The sequence below is a fragment of the Scyliorhinus torazame genome, chromosome 13 (genome assembly GCF_047496885.1).
Source record: "Scyliorhinus torazame isolate Kashiwa2021f chromosome 13, sScyTor2.1, whole genome shotgun sequence".
NCBI classification, from domain to species: domain Eukaryota; kingdom Metazoa; phylum Chordata; class Chondrichthyes; order Carcharhiniformes; family Scyliorhinidae; genus Scyliorhinus; species Scyliorhinus torazame.
In genome coordinates, this window is record NC_092719.1 from 91,799,794 (window position 1) to 91,814,252 (window position 14,459).

Below are 14,459 nucleotides of genomic sequence, written 5' to 3' on the forward strand. Positions count from 1 at the left end.
AAGGCAAGCATGCCGTATGCCTTCTTGACTACCTTCTCCACCTGTGTTGCCCCTTTCAGTGACCTGTGGACCTGTACACCTAGATCTCTGACTTTCAATACTCTTGAGGGTTCTACCATTCACTGTATGTTCCCTACCTGCATTAGACCTTCCAAAATGCATTACCTCACATTTGTCCGGATTAAACTCCATGTGCCATCTCTCCGCCCAAGTCTCCAAACAATCTAAATCCTGCTGTATCCTCTGACAGTCCCCATCGCTATCTGCAATTCCACTAACCTTTGTGTCGTCTGCAAACTTACTAATCAGACCAGTTACATTTTCCTCCACATCATTTATATATACTACAAACAGCAAAGGTCCCAGCACTGATCCCTGCGGAACACCACTGGTCACAGCCCTCCAATTAGAAAAGCATCCTTCCATTGCTACTCTCTGCCTTCTATGACCTAGCCAGTTCTGTATCCACCTTGCCAGCTCACCCCTGATCCCGTGTGACTTCACCTTTTGTACTAGTCTACCATGAGGGACCTTGTCAAAGGCCTTACTGAAGTCCATATAGACAACATCCACTGCCCTACCTGCATCAATCATCTTAGTGACCTCCTCGAAAAACTCTATCAAGTTAGTGAGACACGACCTTCCCTTCACAAAACCATGCTGCCTCTCACTAATACGTCCATTTGCTTCCAAATGGGAGTAGATCCTGTCTCGAAGAATTCTCTCCAGTAATTTCCCTACCAGTGACGCAAGGCTCACCGGCCTGTAGTTCCCTGGATTATCCTTGCTACCCTTCTTAAACAGAGGAACAACATTGGCTATTCTCCAGTCCTCCGGGACATCCCCTGAAGACAGCGAGGATCCAAAGATTTCTGTCAAGTCCTCAGCAATTTCCTCTCCAGCCTCCTTCAGTATTCTGGGGTAGATCCCATCAGGCACTGGGGACTTATCTACCTGAATATTTTTCAAGACGTCCAACACCTCGTCTTTTTGGATCTCAATGTGACCCAGGCTATCTATACACCCTTCTCCAGACTCAACATCTACCAATTCCTTCTCTTTGGTGAATACTGATGCAAAGCAGAGTCACAGCTCAGCTGAGCTCCACCCACATGACACCATAAACGTAGCAAACATCTCCGCAAAGTATTATGTCGGCCTCCGGCTCTCCATGTACTCAGGCAGTCTCACAATCCTCAGATACTGCCTTTGTGACCTGTTCTCCAGATCCTCCATTTCGGCTCGAAGCTCTTCATGGCTCTCCACCACTGCAGCCCCATACCCATTGAAATGAACTGATTGCTCTGCTACAACATTGCCTCCTCCATCCCCTGCAATGTCCCGTCGATGTCTTTATCAAAACCACCTTTATTGGGGCAAGATGCACCTCCTCCTTGAGCGAGACCATCATCTCTTTTCGATGCCTGTCAAAATGCTCAGAGAACAGCCGCTCAAACTCCCCCCGCCATCACTTTGGCCAGCTTATCCACCATAATAAATGTGGCCCCACCGATGGGCTCGGCCCCGCCATCTTTTCCTTCTGCTGGACTCACAGCCGAATCTGCCGGTGGACTTTTGCTCACCCCCTTCCCCTGATTCTTACTATACAACCATGGAATCGGATCATACAGTGCAGAAGGAAGCCATTCGGCCCATCAGGTCTGCATGCTCTGAAAGAGCACCCTACCCAACCCTAACCCCGTAATCCCATGCAACCTTTAGACACTAAGGGGCAATTTAGTGCGGCCAGTCCATTGAACCTGCACATCTTTGGACTGTGGGAGGAAACACATACAGGCACGGGGAGAAAATGCAAACTCCACACAGTCACCCAATTTAACCCGGCATTAATTTGATCCGGGTGCCTGGCGCTGTGAGGCTGCAGTGCGAACCATGGTGTACCGTGCTGCCCCTCGTATGGAATTTCGACATCCTATGATCTCTTCAGACTTTACAACACCTAATCATGCAAAATGTTCCATGAAAGCTGTGTGTAAAGAACCAAAAGCCAAAAACTCTGTGCAGGTGCCCCCAACATGCGACCTCCACCTATATGTCACCACCAGAAGTATGTATTATAACTCTTTTGGTTGCTGTGCAGAACCTATAGATCACTGCATCTTCATGAGGGAAATAACTGTAAACATGAGATAGATCAATTGTACACAGAAAGATACAATGCTGGAAAGACACAACTGTGGAGAACAGCTAAAGTGCCTTGTCAGTTGAATAGCTGAGAAGTCTACAAGATGGAGAATGGCCGTTTTCATCTTTCACTCTTTCCTGAGGCTTTATGATGGTGATGAAAATGCAGAAAATCCTGCTTCAGTGACCCAGATTACTGTTTATCTTAGAAAAAGATAAATAGTAATCTGGGTCACTGAAGCAGGAGATGCAGCCCGAGACGATCGATGGTTGGTGAGGATACCACATGAGATTGGAAAATCTCCTTGGGGAAAGGAGATTGATCATCATAGAATTTACAGTGCAGAAGGAGGCAATTCGGCCCATCGAGTCTGCACCGGCTCTTGGAAAGAGCACCCTACCCAAGGTCAACAACTCCATCCTATCCCCATAACCCAGTAATCCCACCCAACACCAAGGGCAATTTTGGACACTAAGGGCAATTTATCATGACCAATCCATCTAACCTGCACATCTTTGGACTGTGGGAGGAAACCGGAGCACCCAGAGGAAACCCACGCACACGGGGAGGATGTGCAGACTCCACACGGACAGTGACCCAAACCGGAATCGAACCTGGGACCCTGGAGCTGTGATGCAATTGTGCTATCCACAATGCTACCGTGCTGCCCCAATGCAGTTCAATGATGGGGAATTAAAAGCTTTGAATGAAGGAAAACCCTCTGTACCAAACTCAATCATCTTAATGGGTAAAGTGGCAGGTTCACAGTACTCTAGGGTGCAGCTGATGATTCACCAGAAAGAATGGAACATATGGGGGTAAAACACATTTAAGAATTGGCCTTTCGTTTACTGAATGAGCAGCCCCAACACAGCCAGAAACATCAGATACAGATAAATGGAGTTTGATTCTTACCTTGCAGACAGCACTAACATTCCATCATTCAGTAAATACTCAATGACAATTTGTGAAAGTAATATTTTATTTTTACTACATGATAGCAATTATACACAGATCTTTGATGTAGCTTCACCTCTTAATAGTGGGATTGAAACAGGAATTTTCTTCCACATGGGATTGGCTCCTGCAAAAATAGATGGTTATTATACATCATAGAATCTTCGGCCCAAACTGGTCCATGCCAAACAAAAAGCTCATTTGCCTGCATTTCACCCATATCCCTCTAAACCTTTCCTATCCATGTTATTGTTGAACAATGTTAAACTAGATATGAACAAGATATGATAACTGAGCTTTAACATCTGTTTAACAGCTGTGCTGCGAGTAATCTGAAAAAGGTCTCTTTGGAACTGGGTGGGAAGTCACCGCTCATCATCTTTAATGACTGTGACCTTGACAAAGCTGTGAGAACGGTGAGTGCTGCCTAAGACATCCCCGTTCTTCCAACACTACCCAGAAAATCAGAACTGGTCCCATTTCTTAATCATCAAACACAGCATTACTCTATGAAATCCTTATTTTTTGCTCATCTTCAGGGTATGGGAGCAGTATATTTCAATAAGGGGGAGAATTGCATTGCTGCTGGGCGTTTGTTTGTTGAAGAGTCTGTCCACGATGAATTTGTTCAGCGAGTGGTAAGTAACCATGAAACCGTCCTCGTTCAGTGTTTTTCAGTCTTAAAGAGAAAATGCACATGTTTGTGTGCAATATCTTACATTGTACTTCCCACCCTATTTTCATACAGGTTAAGGAGATCAAGAAGATGAAAATTGGTGATCCTTTGAACAGGTCAACAGATCATGGACCACAAAACCATAAAGCTCACCTGGAAAAGTTGCTTGACTACTGTGAAATCGGAGTGAAGGAAGGAGCGACGCTGGTATATGGGGGGAAATCTGTTTTACCACCTGGTATGAAGTTCTTCACTTTATCGAGATGGATAAAAAAGCAATTGCAAATTTCATATGGTTCATTTGATGAATTTTCAGTGCTCTCATTTTCACACTCACGTTAGGGGGGCGGTGGCATAGTGGTATTGTCGTTGGACTAATAATCCAGAGACCCAGGGTAATGATCTGGGGTCCCGGGTTTAAATCCCACAACAGCAGCTGGTGAAATTTAAACGCAATGAAATACCTGGAATTAAAAGTCTAATGATGACCATGAAACCATTGTCAATTGTCGTAAAACCCATCTGATTAAGTAATGCCCTTAGGGATGGAAATCTGGCATCCTTTCCTGGTCTGGCCTGCGTGTAATAATAATTTTTATTGTCACAAGTAGGATTACACTGCAATGAAGTTACTGTGAAAAGCCCCTAGTCGCCACATTCCGGCGCTTGTTCGGGTACAAAGAGGGAGAATTCAGAATGTCCAAATTGCCTAATAGCACGTCTTTTGGTACTTGTGGGAGGAAACCTGAGCATCCAGAGGAAACCCACGCAGACATGCAGAGAACTTGCAGACTTCGCACAGAGAGTGACCCAAGCCAGGAATCGAACCTGGGACTCTGGCACTGTTAAGTCATAGTGTTAACCACTATGCTACCTTGTTCAGACCCACAGCAATGTGTGGTTGACTCTTAACTGCCCTCAGAAATGGCCCCGCAAGCCACTCAATTGTATTCAACCGCTACAAATAAAACACGAAAAAAGAATGATTCGAATCGCCAGGCAGAAACCTTAATGGAGAGAGAATTTTGCTGTGCTTTCCAAGTCTGCACAAACTGAAAAACAAAATGGTGCTGGCCGGGCTTTTTAGAATCTTACAGCAACACTCTGACATGCTTGACCAATCCCATATGAGAACAAAAGATACACCACAATTTCAGAGGCACCCATTGGCTGCTTGCCAAGACTATCAAAATGACATCACGGGCTGTGCCACAGAGCATCAGGCGGTGACCTGAGCCAGTACATTAAATTCTGCAGTTTTAAAACAATCTATAATGTTGCAGGGACAGAGGTTAAAAAAAGAAACACGAAACAGACAAGGATTTTGCCAGTTCCTTGCACATCTACAGGATGCACTGCAGGAACTCGCTAAGGCTCCTTAGGCAGCACCTTCCAAACCCACGATCACGACCATCTAGAAAACAAGAGCAGCAGATACCCAGAAACCTCACCACCTGGAGGTTCCTCTCCAAGTCACTCGCCACCCCGACTTGGGAACATATCACTGTTCCTTCACTGTCGCTGGATCAAAATCCTAGAAATCTGTCAGGAGGGGACATAATTATAAGGTGATTGGAAGAAGGTATAGGGGAACAAAGAACAAAAAAGAACAAAGAAATGTACAGCACAGGAACAGGCCCTTCGGCCCTCCAAGCCCGTGCCGACCATACTGCCCGACTAAACTACAATCTTCTACACTTCCTGGGTCCGTATCCTTCTATTCCCATCCTATTCATATATTTGTCAAGATGCCCCTTAAATGTCCCTATCGTCCCTGCCTCCACTACCTCCTCCGGTAGTGAGTTCCAGGCACCCACTACCCTCTGCGTAAAAAACTTGCCTCGTACATCTACTCTAAACTTTGCCCCTCTCACCTTAAACCTATGCCCCCTAGTAATTGACCCCTCTACCCTGGGGAAAAGCCTCTGACTATCCACTCTGTCTATGCCCCTCATAATTTTGTATACCTCTATCAGGTCGCCCCTCAACCTCCTTCGTTCCAGTGAGAACAAACCGAGTTTATTCAATCGCTCCTCATAGCTTATGCCCTCCATACCAGGCAACATTCTGGTAAATCTCTTCTGCACCCTCTCTAAAGCCTCCACATCCTTCTGGTAGTGTGGCGACCAGAATTGAACACTATACTCCAAGTGTGGCCTAACTAAGGTTCTATACAGCTGCAACATGACTTGCCAATTCTTATACTCAATGCCCCGGCCAATGAAGGCAAGCATGCCGTATGCCTTCTTGACTACCTTCTCCACCTGTGTAGCCCCTTTCAGTGATCTGTGGACCTGTACTCCTAGATCTCTTTGACTTTCAATACTCTTGAGGGTTCTACCATTCACTGTATATTCCCTACCTGCATTAGCCCTTCCAAAATGCATTACCTCACATTTGTCCAGGTTAAACTCCATCTGCCATCTCTCCGCCCAAGTCTCCAGACAATCTAAATCCTGCTGTATCCTCAGACAGTCCTCATCGCTATCCGCAATTCCACCAACCTTTGTGTCGTCTGCAAACTTACTAATCAGACCAGTTACATTTTCCTCCAAATCATTTATATATACTACAAAGAGCAAAGGTCCCAGCACTGATCCCTGTGGAACACCACTGGTCACAGCCCTCCAATTAGAAAAGCATCCCTCCATTGCTACCCTCTGCCTTCTATGGCCTAGCCAGTTCTGTATCCACCTTGCCAGTTCACCCCTGATCCCGTGTGACTTCACCTTTTGTACTAGTCTACCATGAGGGACCTTGTCAAAGGCCTTACTGAAGTCCATATAGACAACATCTACTGCCCTACCTGCATCAATCATCTTAGTGACCTCCTCGAAAAACTCTATCAAGTTAGTGAGACACGACCTCCCCTTCACAAAACCGTGCTGCCTCTCACTAATACGTCCATTTGCTTCCAAATGGGAGTAGATCCTGTCTCGAAGAATTCTCTCCAGTAATTTCCCTACCACTGAAGTAAGGCTCACCGGCCTGTAGTTCCCGGGATTATCCCTGCCACCCTTCTTAAACAGAGGAACAACATTGGCTATTCTCCAGTCCTCCGGGACATCCCCTGAAGACAGCGAGGATCCAAAGATTTCTGTCAAGGCCTCAGCAATTTCCTCTCCAGCCTCCTTCAGTATTCTGGGGTAGATCCCATCCGGCCCTGGGGACTTATCTACCTTAATATTTTTTAAGACACCCAACACCTCGTCTTTTTGGATCACAATGTGACCCAGGCTATCTACACCCCCTTCTCCAGACTCAACATCTACCAATTCCTTCTCTTTGGTGAATACTGATGCAAAGTATTCATTTAGTACCTCGCCCATTTCCTCTGGCTCCACACATAGATTCCCTTGCCTATCCTTCAGTGGGCCAACCCTTTCCCTGGCTACCCTCTTGCTTTTTATGTAAGTGTAAAAAGCCTTGGGATTTTCCTTAACCCTATTTGCCAATGACTTTTCATGACCCCTTCTAGCCCTCCTGACTCCCTGCTTAAGTTCCTTCCTACTTTCCTTATATGCCACACAGGCTTCGTCTGTTCCCAGCCTTTTAGCCCTGACAAATGCCTCCTTTTTCTTTTTGACGAGGCCTACAATATCATTCGTCATCCAAGGTTCCCGAAAATTGCCGTATTTGTCTTTCTTCCTCACAGGAACATGCCTGTCCTGTATTCCTATCAACTGACACTTGAAAGCCTCCCACATGTCAGATGTTGATTTGCCCTCAAACATCCGCCCCCAATCTATGCTCTTCAGTTCCCGCCTAATATTGTTATAATTAGCCTTCCCCCAATTTAGCACATTCATCCTCGGACCACTCTTATCCTTGTCCACCAGTACTTTAAAACTTACTGAATTGTGGTCACTGTTACCGAAATGCTCCCCTACTGAAACATCTACCACCTGGCCGGGCTCATTCCCCAATACCAGGTCCAGTACCGCCTCTTCCCTAGTTGGACTGTTTACATATTGTTTTAAGAAGCCCTCCTGGATGCTCCTTACAAACTCTGCCCCGTCTAAGCCCCTGGCACTAAGTGAGTCCCAGTCAATATTGGGGAAGTTGAAGTCTCCCATCACCACAACCCTGTTGTTTTTACTCTTTTCCAAAATCTGTCTACCTATCTGCTCCTCTATCTCCCGCTGGCTGTTGGGAGGCCTGTAGTATACCCCCAACATTGTGACTGCACCCTTCTTATTCCTGATCTCTACCCATATAGCCTCACTGCCCTCTGAGGTGTCCTCTCGCTGTATAGCTGTGATACTCTCCTGAACAAGTAGCGCAACTCCGCCTCCCCTTTTACATCCCCCTCTATCCCGCCTGAAACATCTAAAACCTGGAACGTTTAGCTGCCAATCCTGCCCTTCCCTCAACCAGGTCTCTGTAATGGCAACAACATCATAGTTCCAAGTAGTAATCCAAGCTCTAAGTTCATCTGCCTTACCCGTAATGCTCCTTGCATTAAAACATATGCACTTCAGGCCACCAGACCCGCTGTGTTCAGCAACTTCTCCCCGTCTGCTCTGCCTCAGAGCCACACTGTCCATATTCCCTAGTTCTCCCTCAACGCTCTCACCTTCTGACCTATTGCTCCCGTGCCCACCCCCCTGCCATACTAGTTTAAACCCTCCCGTGTGACACTAGCAAATCTCGCGGCCAGGATATTTATGCCTCTCCGGTTTAGATGCAACCCGTCCATCTTATACAGGTCACACCTGCCCCGGAAGAGCTCCCAGTGGTCCAGATAACCGAAACCCTCCCTCCTACACCAGCTGTTTAGCCACGTGTTTGTCTGCTCTATCTTCCTATTTCTAGCCTCACTGGCACGTGGCACAGGGAGTAATCCCGAGATTACAACCCTCGAGGTCCTGTCTTTTAACTTTCTGCCTAGCTCCCTGAACTCCTGCTGCAGGACCTCATGCCTCTTCCTGCCTATGTCGTTAGTACCAATATGTACAACGACCTCTACCTGTTTGCCCTCCCCCTTCAGGATTCCCTCTACCCGTTCGGAGACATCCTGGACCCTGGCACCAGGGAGGCAACATACCATCCTGGAGTCTCTTTCACGTCCACAGAAGCGCCTATCTGTTCCCCTGACTATAGAGTCCCCTATAACTATTACTCTTCTGCGCTTTGACCCTCCCTTCTGAACATCAGAGCCAGCCGTGGTGCCACTGCTCTGGCTGCTGCTGTTTTCCCCTGATAGGCTATCCCCCCCGACAGTATCCAAAGGGGTATATCTGTTCGAGAGGGGGACAACCACAGGGGATTCCTGCACTGACTGCCTGCCCTTTCTGGTGGTCACCCATTTCTCTGCCTGCACCTTGGGTGTGACCACACTTACATAACTGCGATCTATGACGCTTTCCGCCACCTGCATGCTCCTAAGTGCATCCAATTGCTGCTCCAACCGAACCATGCGGTCTGTGAGGAGCTGCAGTTGGGTGCACTTTCTGCAGATGAAGCCATCCAGGACGCTGGAAGCCTCCCGGACCTGCCACATCTCACAGTCAGAGCACAGCACCCCTCTAACTGACATTGCGTCAATTAATTAAAATTAAAATTTGTCTTTTTTTTTTAATAAATACTTTTTTTTTAAATTACAAAGTTACTGTCAACTATCTGTTTCCTAGCACTAGATTTCTAATAGAAATGCGATAGCTAACTATAATATCCTCCGATCTCTGGCTTAGATATCCTCTAAATTATAATTAAGTTATGTTTAATTAGTTCCCAAATAGTCAAAAAAAAAATTAGGTTAGAATCCCAACCAGCCACTCAGGTCACAGCTTTTCTGTCCCCCCCGACACACACAATTTGAAAAAAGGTATAAAAGTAAAAATCACTTGCTTACCTTCTGAGATGTTCTCAGGTTCTCTCGCGGACAGAGACTGCTCCTCCACCTCCAATCCTTGGCCTGCACAATGCTAATAATATATAATATAATATGGCACTTACCTTACACCAATGGGTCTTATTATTAGGTTAGAGGAGGAGGGTGGGTGGGAGACACTACACGTGTAGTGTCTCGGGTTTCCTCTCCACCAGAATTTATTTGGGGGGGGGGGGGACTTGCCAGAGGTCGAACTTCCGGTTCCCGCCGAAATCCAAAGGGCTGCTCCTGTAAAGGTAAGGTTTTTAAACTCACTACTCACCTCCAAGAAGGCCCCTGCGCACCGCTGCCGCCGAAATCCAAAGGGCTGCTCCTGTAAAGGTAAGGTTTTTAAACTCACTACTCACCTCCAAGAAGGCCCCTGCGCACCGCTGCCGCCGAAATCCAATGGGCTGCTCCTGTAAAGGTAAGTGCTTTTAAACTAACTACTCACCTCCCAGAAGGCCCCTGCGCACCGCTGCCGCCGAAATCCAAAGGGCTGCTCCTGTAAAGGTAAGTGCTTTTAAACTAACTACTCACCTCCCAGAAGGCCCCTGCGCACCGCTGCCGCCGAAATCCAAAGGGCTGCTCCTGTAAAGGTAAGGTTTTTAAACTCACTACTCACCTCCAAGAAGGCCCCTGCGCACCGCTGCCGCCGAAATCCAATGGGCTGCTCCTGTAAAGGTAAGTGCTTTTAAACTAACTACTCACCTCCCAGAAGGCCCCTGCGCACCGCTGCCGCCGAAATCCAAAGGGCTGCTCCTGTAAAGGTAAGGTTTTTAAACTCACTACTCACCTCCAAGAAGGCCCCTGCGCACCGCTGCCGCCGAAATCCAAGATGTCTTTACACAGAGAGTGGTGTGTGCGTGGAATGCATTGCCAGCAGAGGTGGTGGAGTCATTTAAATTCGGGACATTTAAATGGCTCTTGGACAGGCACATGGGCAGCAGTAAATTGAAGGGGTGTAGGTTAGGTTGATCTTTTAGAATAAGATAAATGGTCGGCACAACATCGTGGGCCGCAGGGCCTGGACTGTGCTGTACTGTTCTATGTTCTAACTCCTTCCCTAATAGCACTGTGGGTGTACTTACACATAAAGGACTGTAGCCGTTCAAGAAGGCAGCTCACCATCACCTGAAGGGCAACTAGGGATGGGCAATAAATGCTGGCCTATCTAGCGTTGCCCACAGTCTGTAAATGTATTTTTTGTGAGGGCCACGAAGAAGCCAGCCGAGTTTGTAGAATTGAAAGAAATAACTTCATTTCCAATTACATATATACAACAGCAGCAGTACTCCACCACTGCTCTCTCATCTCTTATAGAGAAGAGTTACAGGGAGGTAACCACACCCAGGGTACAGGACAAGAGTAGCTGGGTTACAGTCGGGGGAAAGAAAACAAACAGGCAGACAATGCAGGGATCCCTCGTTGCCGTTCCCCGTCAAAACAAGTATACCGTTTTGGATGCTGTTGGGGGGGATGTCCTACCGGGGGAAAGCCCTAGCGGCCAGGTCTCTGGCACTGAGTCTGGCTCTGGGGCTCAGAAGGGAAGGGGGGAGAATAGAAAAGCAATAGTAATAGGAGATTCAATGGTATGGGGAATAGATAGGAGATTTTGTGGTCGCGAGTGAGACTCCCGGAAGGTATGTTGCCTCCCGGGTGCCAGGGCCAGGGATGACTTGGATCGTGTCTTTAGGATCCTTTAGGGGGAGGGGGAGCAGCCAGGAGACGTGGTGCACATTGGTACCAACGACGTAGGTAGGAAAAGGAGTGTGGAGGTATTAAACGAGTTTAGGGAGTTAGGCTGGAAGTTAAAAGCCAGGACAGACAGAGTTGTCATCTCTGGTTTGTTGCCGGTGCCACGTGATAGCGAGGCTAGGAATAGGGAGAGAGTGCAGCTGAACACGTGGCTGCAGGAATGGTGTAGGAGGGAGGGCTTCAGGTATTTGGATAATTGGAGCGCATTTTGGGGAAGATGGGACCTGTACAAGCAGGACGGGTTGCATCTGAACCAGAGGGGCACCAATATCCTGGGAGGGAGGTTTTCTAGTACTCTTCGGGAGGGTTTAAACTAATTTGGCAGGGGAATGGGAACTGGATTTGTAGTCCAGCAACTAAGGTAGCCGATATTCAGGACGCCAACGCATGTAGTGAGGCAGTGGGGAAGGGAACACTGACAAAGGAGCGTACTTGCAGGCCCGGAGATGGGTTGAAGTGTGTATACTTCAACGCAAGTAGCATCAGGAATAAGGTGGGTGAACTTAAGCATGGATCGGTACTTGGGACTACGATGTGGTGGCTATCACGGAAACTTGGATAGAAGAGGGGCAGAAATGGTTGTTCGAGGTCCCTGGTTAAGATGTTTCAATAAGATTAGGGAGGGTGGTAAAAGAGGTGGGGGGTGGCATTGTGAATTAGAGATCGTATAACAGCTGCAGAAAGGCAGTTCGAGGAGTATCTGCCCACTGAGGTATTATGGGTTGAAGTCAGAAATAGGAATAGGACCTTGTTGGGAGTTTTCTATAGGCCCCCCAATAGTAGCAGAGATGTGGAGGAACAAATTGAGAAACAGATTTTGGAAAGGAGCAGAAGTCACAGGGTAGTAGTCATGGGTGACTTCAACTTCCCAAACATGGAGTGGAAACTCTTTAGATCAAATAGTTTGGATGGGGTGGTGTTTGTGCAGTGTGTCCAGGAAGCTTTTCTAACACAGTATGTAGATTGTCCGACCAGAGGGGGAGGCCTTATTGGATTTGGTAGTTGGTAATGAACCAGGGCAAGTGATAGATTTGTTAGTTGGAGAGCATTTTGGAGATAGTGACCACAATTCTGTGACTTTCACTTTAGTAATGGAGAGGGATAGGTGCGTGCAACAGGGCAATTGGGGGAAGGTTTACAATTGGGGGAAGGGTAAATACGATGTTGTCAGACAAGAATTGGAAGTGCATAAGTTGGGAACATAGGCTGTCAGGGAAGGACACAAGTGAAATGTGGAACTTGTTCAAGGAACAGGTACTACGTGTCCTTGATATGTCAGGCAGGGAAGAGATGGTCGAGTGAGGGAACCATGGTAGACAAGAGAGGTTGAATGTCTTGTTAAGAGGAAAAAGGAGACGTATGTAATGCTGAGGAAAGGGCAGCACGGTAGCATTGTGGATAGCACAATTGCTTCACAGCGCCAGGGTCCCAGGTTCGATTCCGGCTTGGGTCTCTGCCTGTGCGGAGTCTGCACATCCTCCCCGTGTGTGCGTGGGTTTCCTCCGGGTGCTCCGGTTTCCTCCCACAGTCCAAAGATGTGCAGGTTAGGTGGATTGGCCATGGTAAATTGCCCTTAGTGTCCAAAATTGCCCTTAGTGTTGGGTGGGGTTTGCTGGGTTATGGGGATAGGGTGGAGGTGTTGACCTTGGGTAGGGCGCTCTTTCCAAGAGCCGGTGCAGACTCTCTGGGCCGAGTGGCCTCCTTTTGCACTGTAAATTCTATGATAATCTATGATTAATCTTGGACAAAGGTTCGACACAACATCGTGGGCCGGAGGGCCTGTTCTGTGCTGTATTTTTGTATGTTCTATGCGCGGGTTAGATGGATTGGCCATGCTAAATTGCCCGTGGTGTCCAGAAAATGTTAGGTGGGGTTGCGGGGATGGAGTGGAGGCTTGGGCTTGTGTTGGGAGTTCTTTCTGGCACCAGTGCAGACTCAATGGGCCGGGTGGCCTCCTTCTGCACTGTGAATTCCATGATCTTCAAAACCTCAATCAAATCACACCTTAACCGTCTAAATTCCAGAGAATACAATCTTAGTTTATTTAATCTCTCCTTGTAGTTCGACCATTGAATTCCAAATTCATTCTAGTAAAGCTAAACTACTCCCTCCATGGCCAATATACTAACATCTAAAATTAAAGCATATGGGATTAGGGTTAGTGTATTGAGGTGGATAGAAAACTGGCTGGCAGACAGGAAACAAAGAGCAGGAATTAACGGATCTTTTTCAAATTGGCAGGCTATTGGTGTGATACCGCAGGGATCGGTGCTAGGACCCCAGCTATTCCCAATATATATTAATGATTTAGATGAGGGAACAAAATGTAATATCTCCAAATTTACAGATGACACCAAGTTGGGTTGGAGGGTGAGCTGTGAGGGGGATGCAGTGTGATTTGGACAAGTTGAGCGAGTGGGCAAATGAATGGCAGGTGCAGTATAATTTCGATAAATGTGAGGTTATTCACTCAGGTAGCAAAAATGAGAAGGCAGACTATTATCTGAATGGCCATAAATTAGGATAAGGGAATGTGCAATGAGACCTGGGTGTCCTTGTACATAAGTCACTGAAGGCAAGCATGCAGGTACAGCAGACGGTAAAGAAGGCAAATAGTTTCTGTGGCTATGACTCATCTTTCATTCCCTCACCCTGCAGTATAAATATCTCCCATTTTCTATGTCTTTTAGCTTTGGCAAAGAGTCATCTGGACTCGAAACGTTAGCTCTTTTCTCTCCCTACAGATGCTGCCAGACCTGGTGAGATTTTTCAGCATTTTCGCTTTTAGTTTCAGATTCCAGAATCCACAGTAATTTGCTTTTATCCACTATTCAAAGATAATTGGTCCCTTAACAAAAGCTCAGCAGCCGATTTGCCGGTACTGTGCTTGCCATCTCCTCCCCCCCCGCCCCCACCCCCACCACCACACCAGCAGCCCCCCGCTAACAAGGTCAACCCACACTTAAACAGCACTTGCATAGCCAACCCCACTCAACTTGCAGCCATGGCGTCGAGATGACCAGCCCCACGATTTGGAGATGTGGACCTGG

The 14,459-nt window shown here is 47.2% G+C and overlaps 1 protein-coding gene across 1 annotated transcript in view; it reads left to right on the forward strand.

Moving 5' to 3' along the window:
- The window catches only part of LOC140388187 (mitochondrial 10-formyltetrahydrofolate dehydrogenase-like), a 505,408-nt gene that overhangs the window by 372,423 nt on the left and 118,526 nt on the right, over positions 1-14,459 (forward strand). The window contains exons 18-20 of the mRNA XM_072471959.1: positions 3,420-3,519; positions 3,643-3,741; positions 3,852-4,017. Coding sequence (XP_072328060.1) covers positions 3,420-3,519; positions 3,643-3,741; positions 3,852-4,017 — 365 coding nt within the window. The remainder of the gene's footprint in view (positions 1-3,419; positions 3,520-3,642; positions 3,742-3,851; positions 4,018-14,459) is intronic.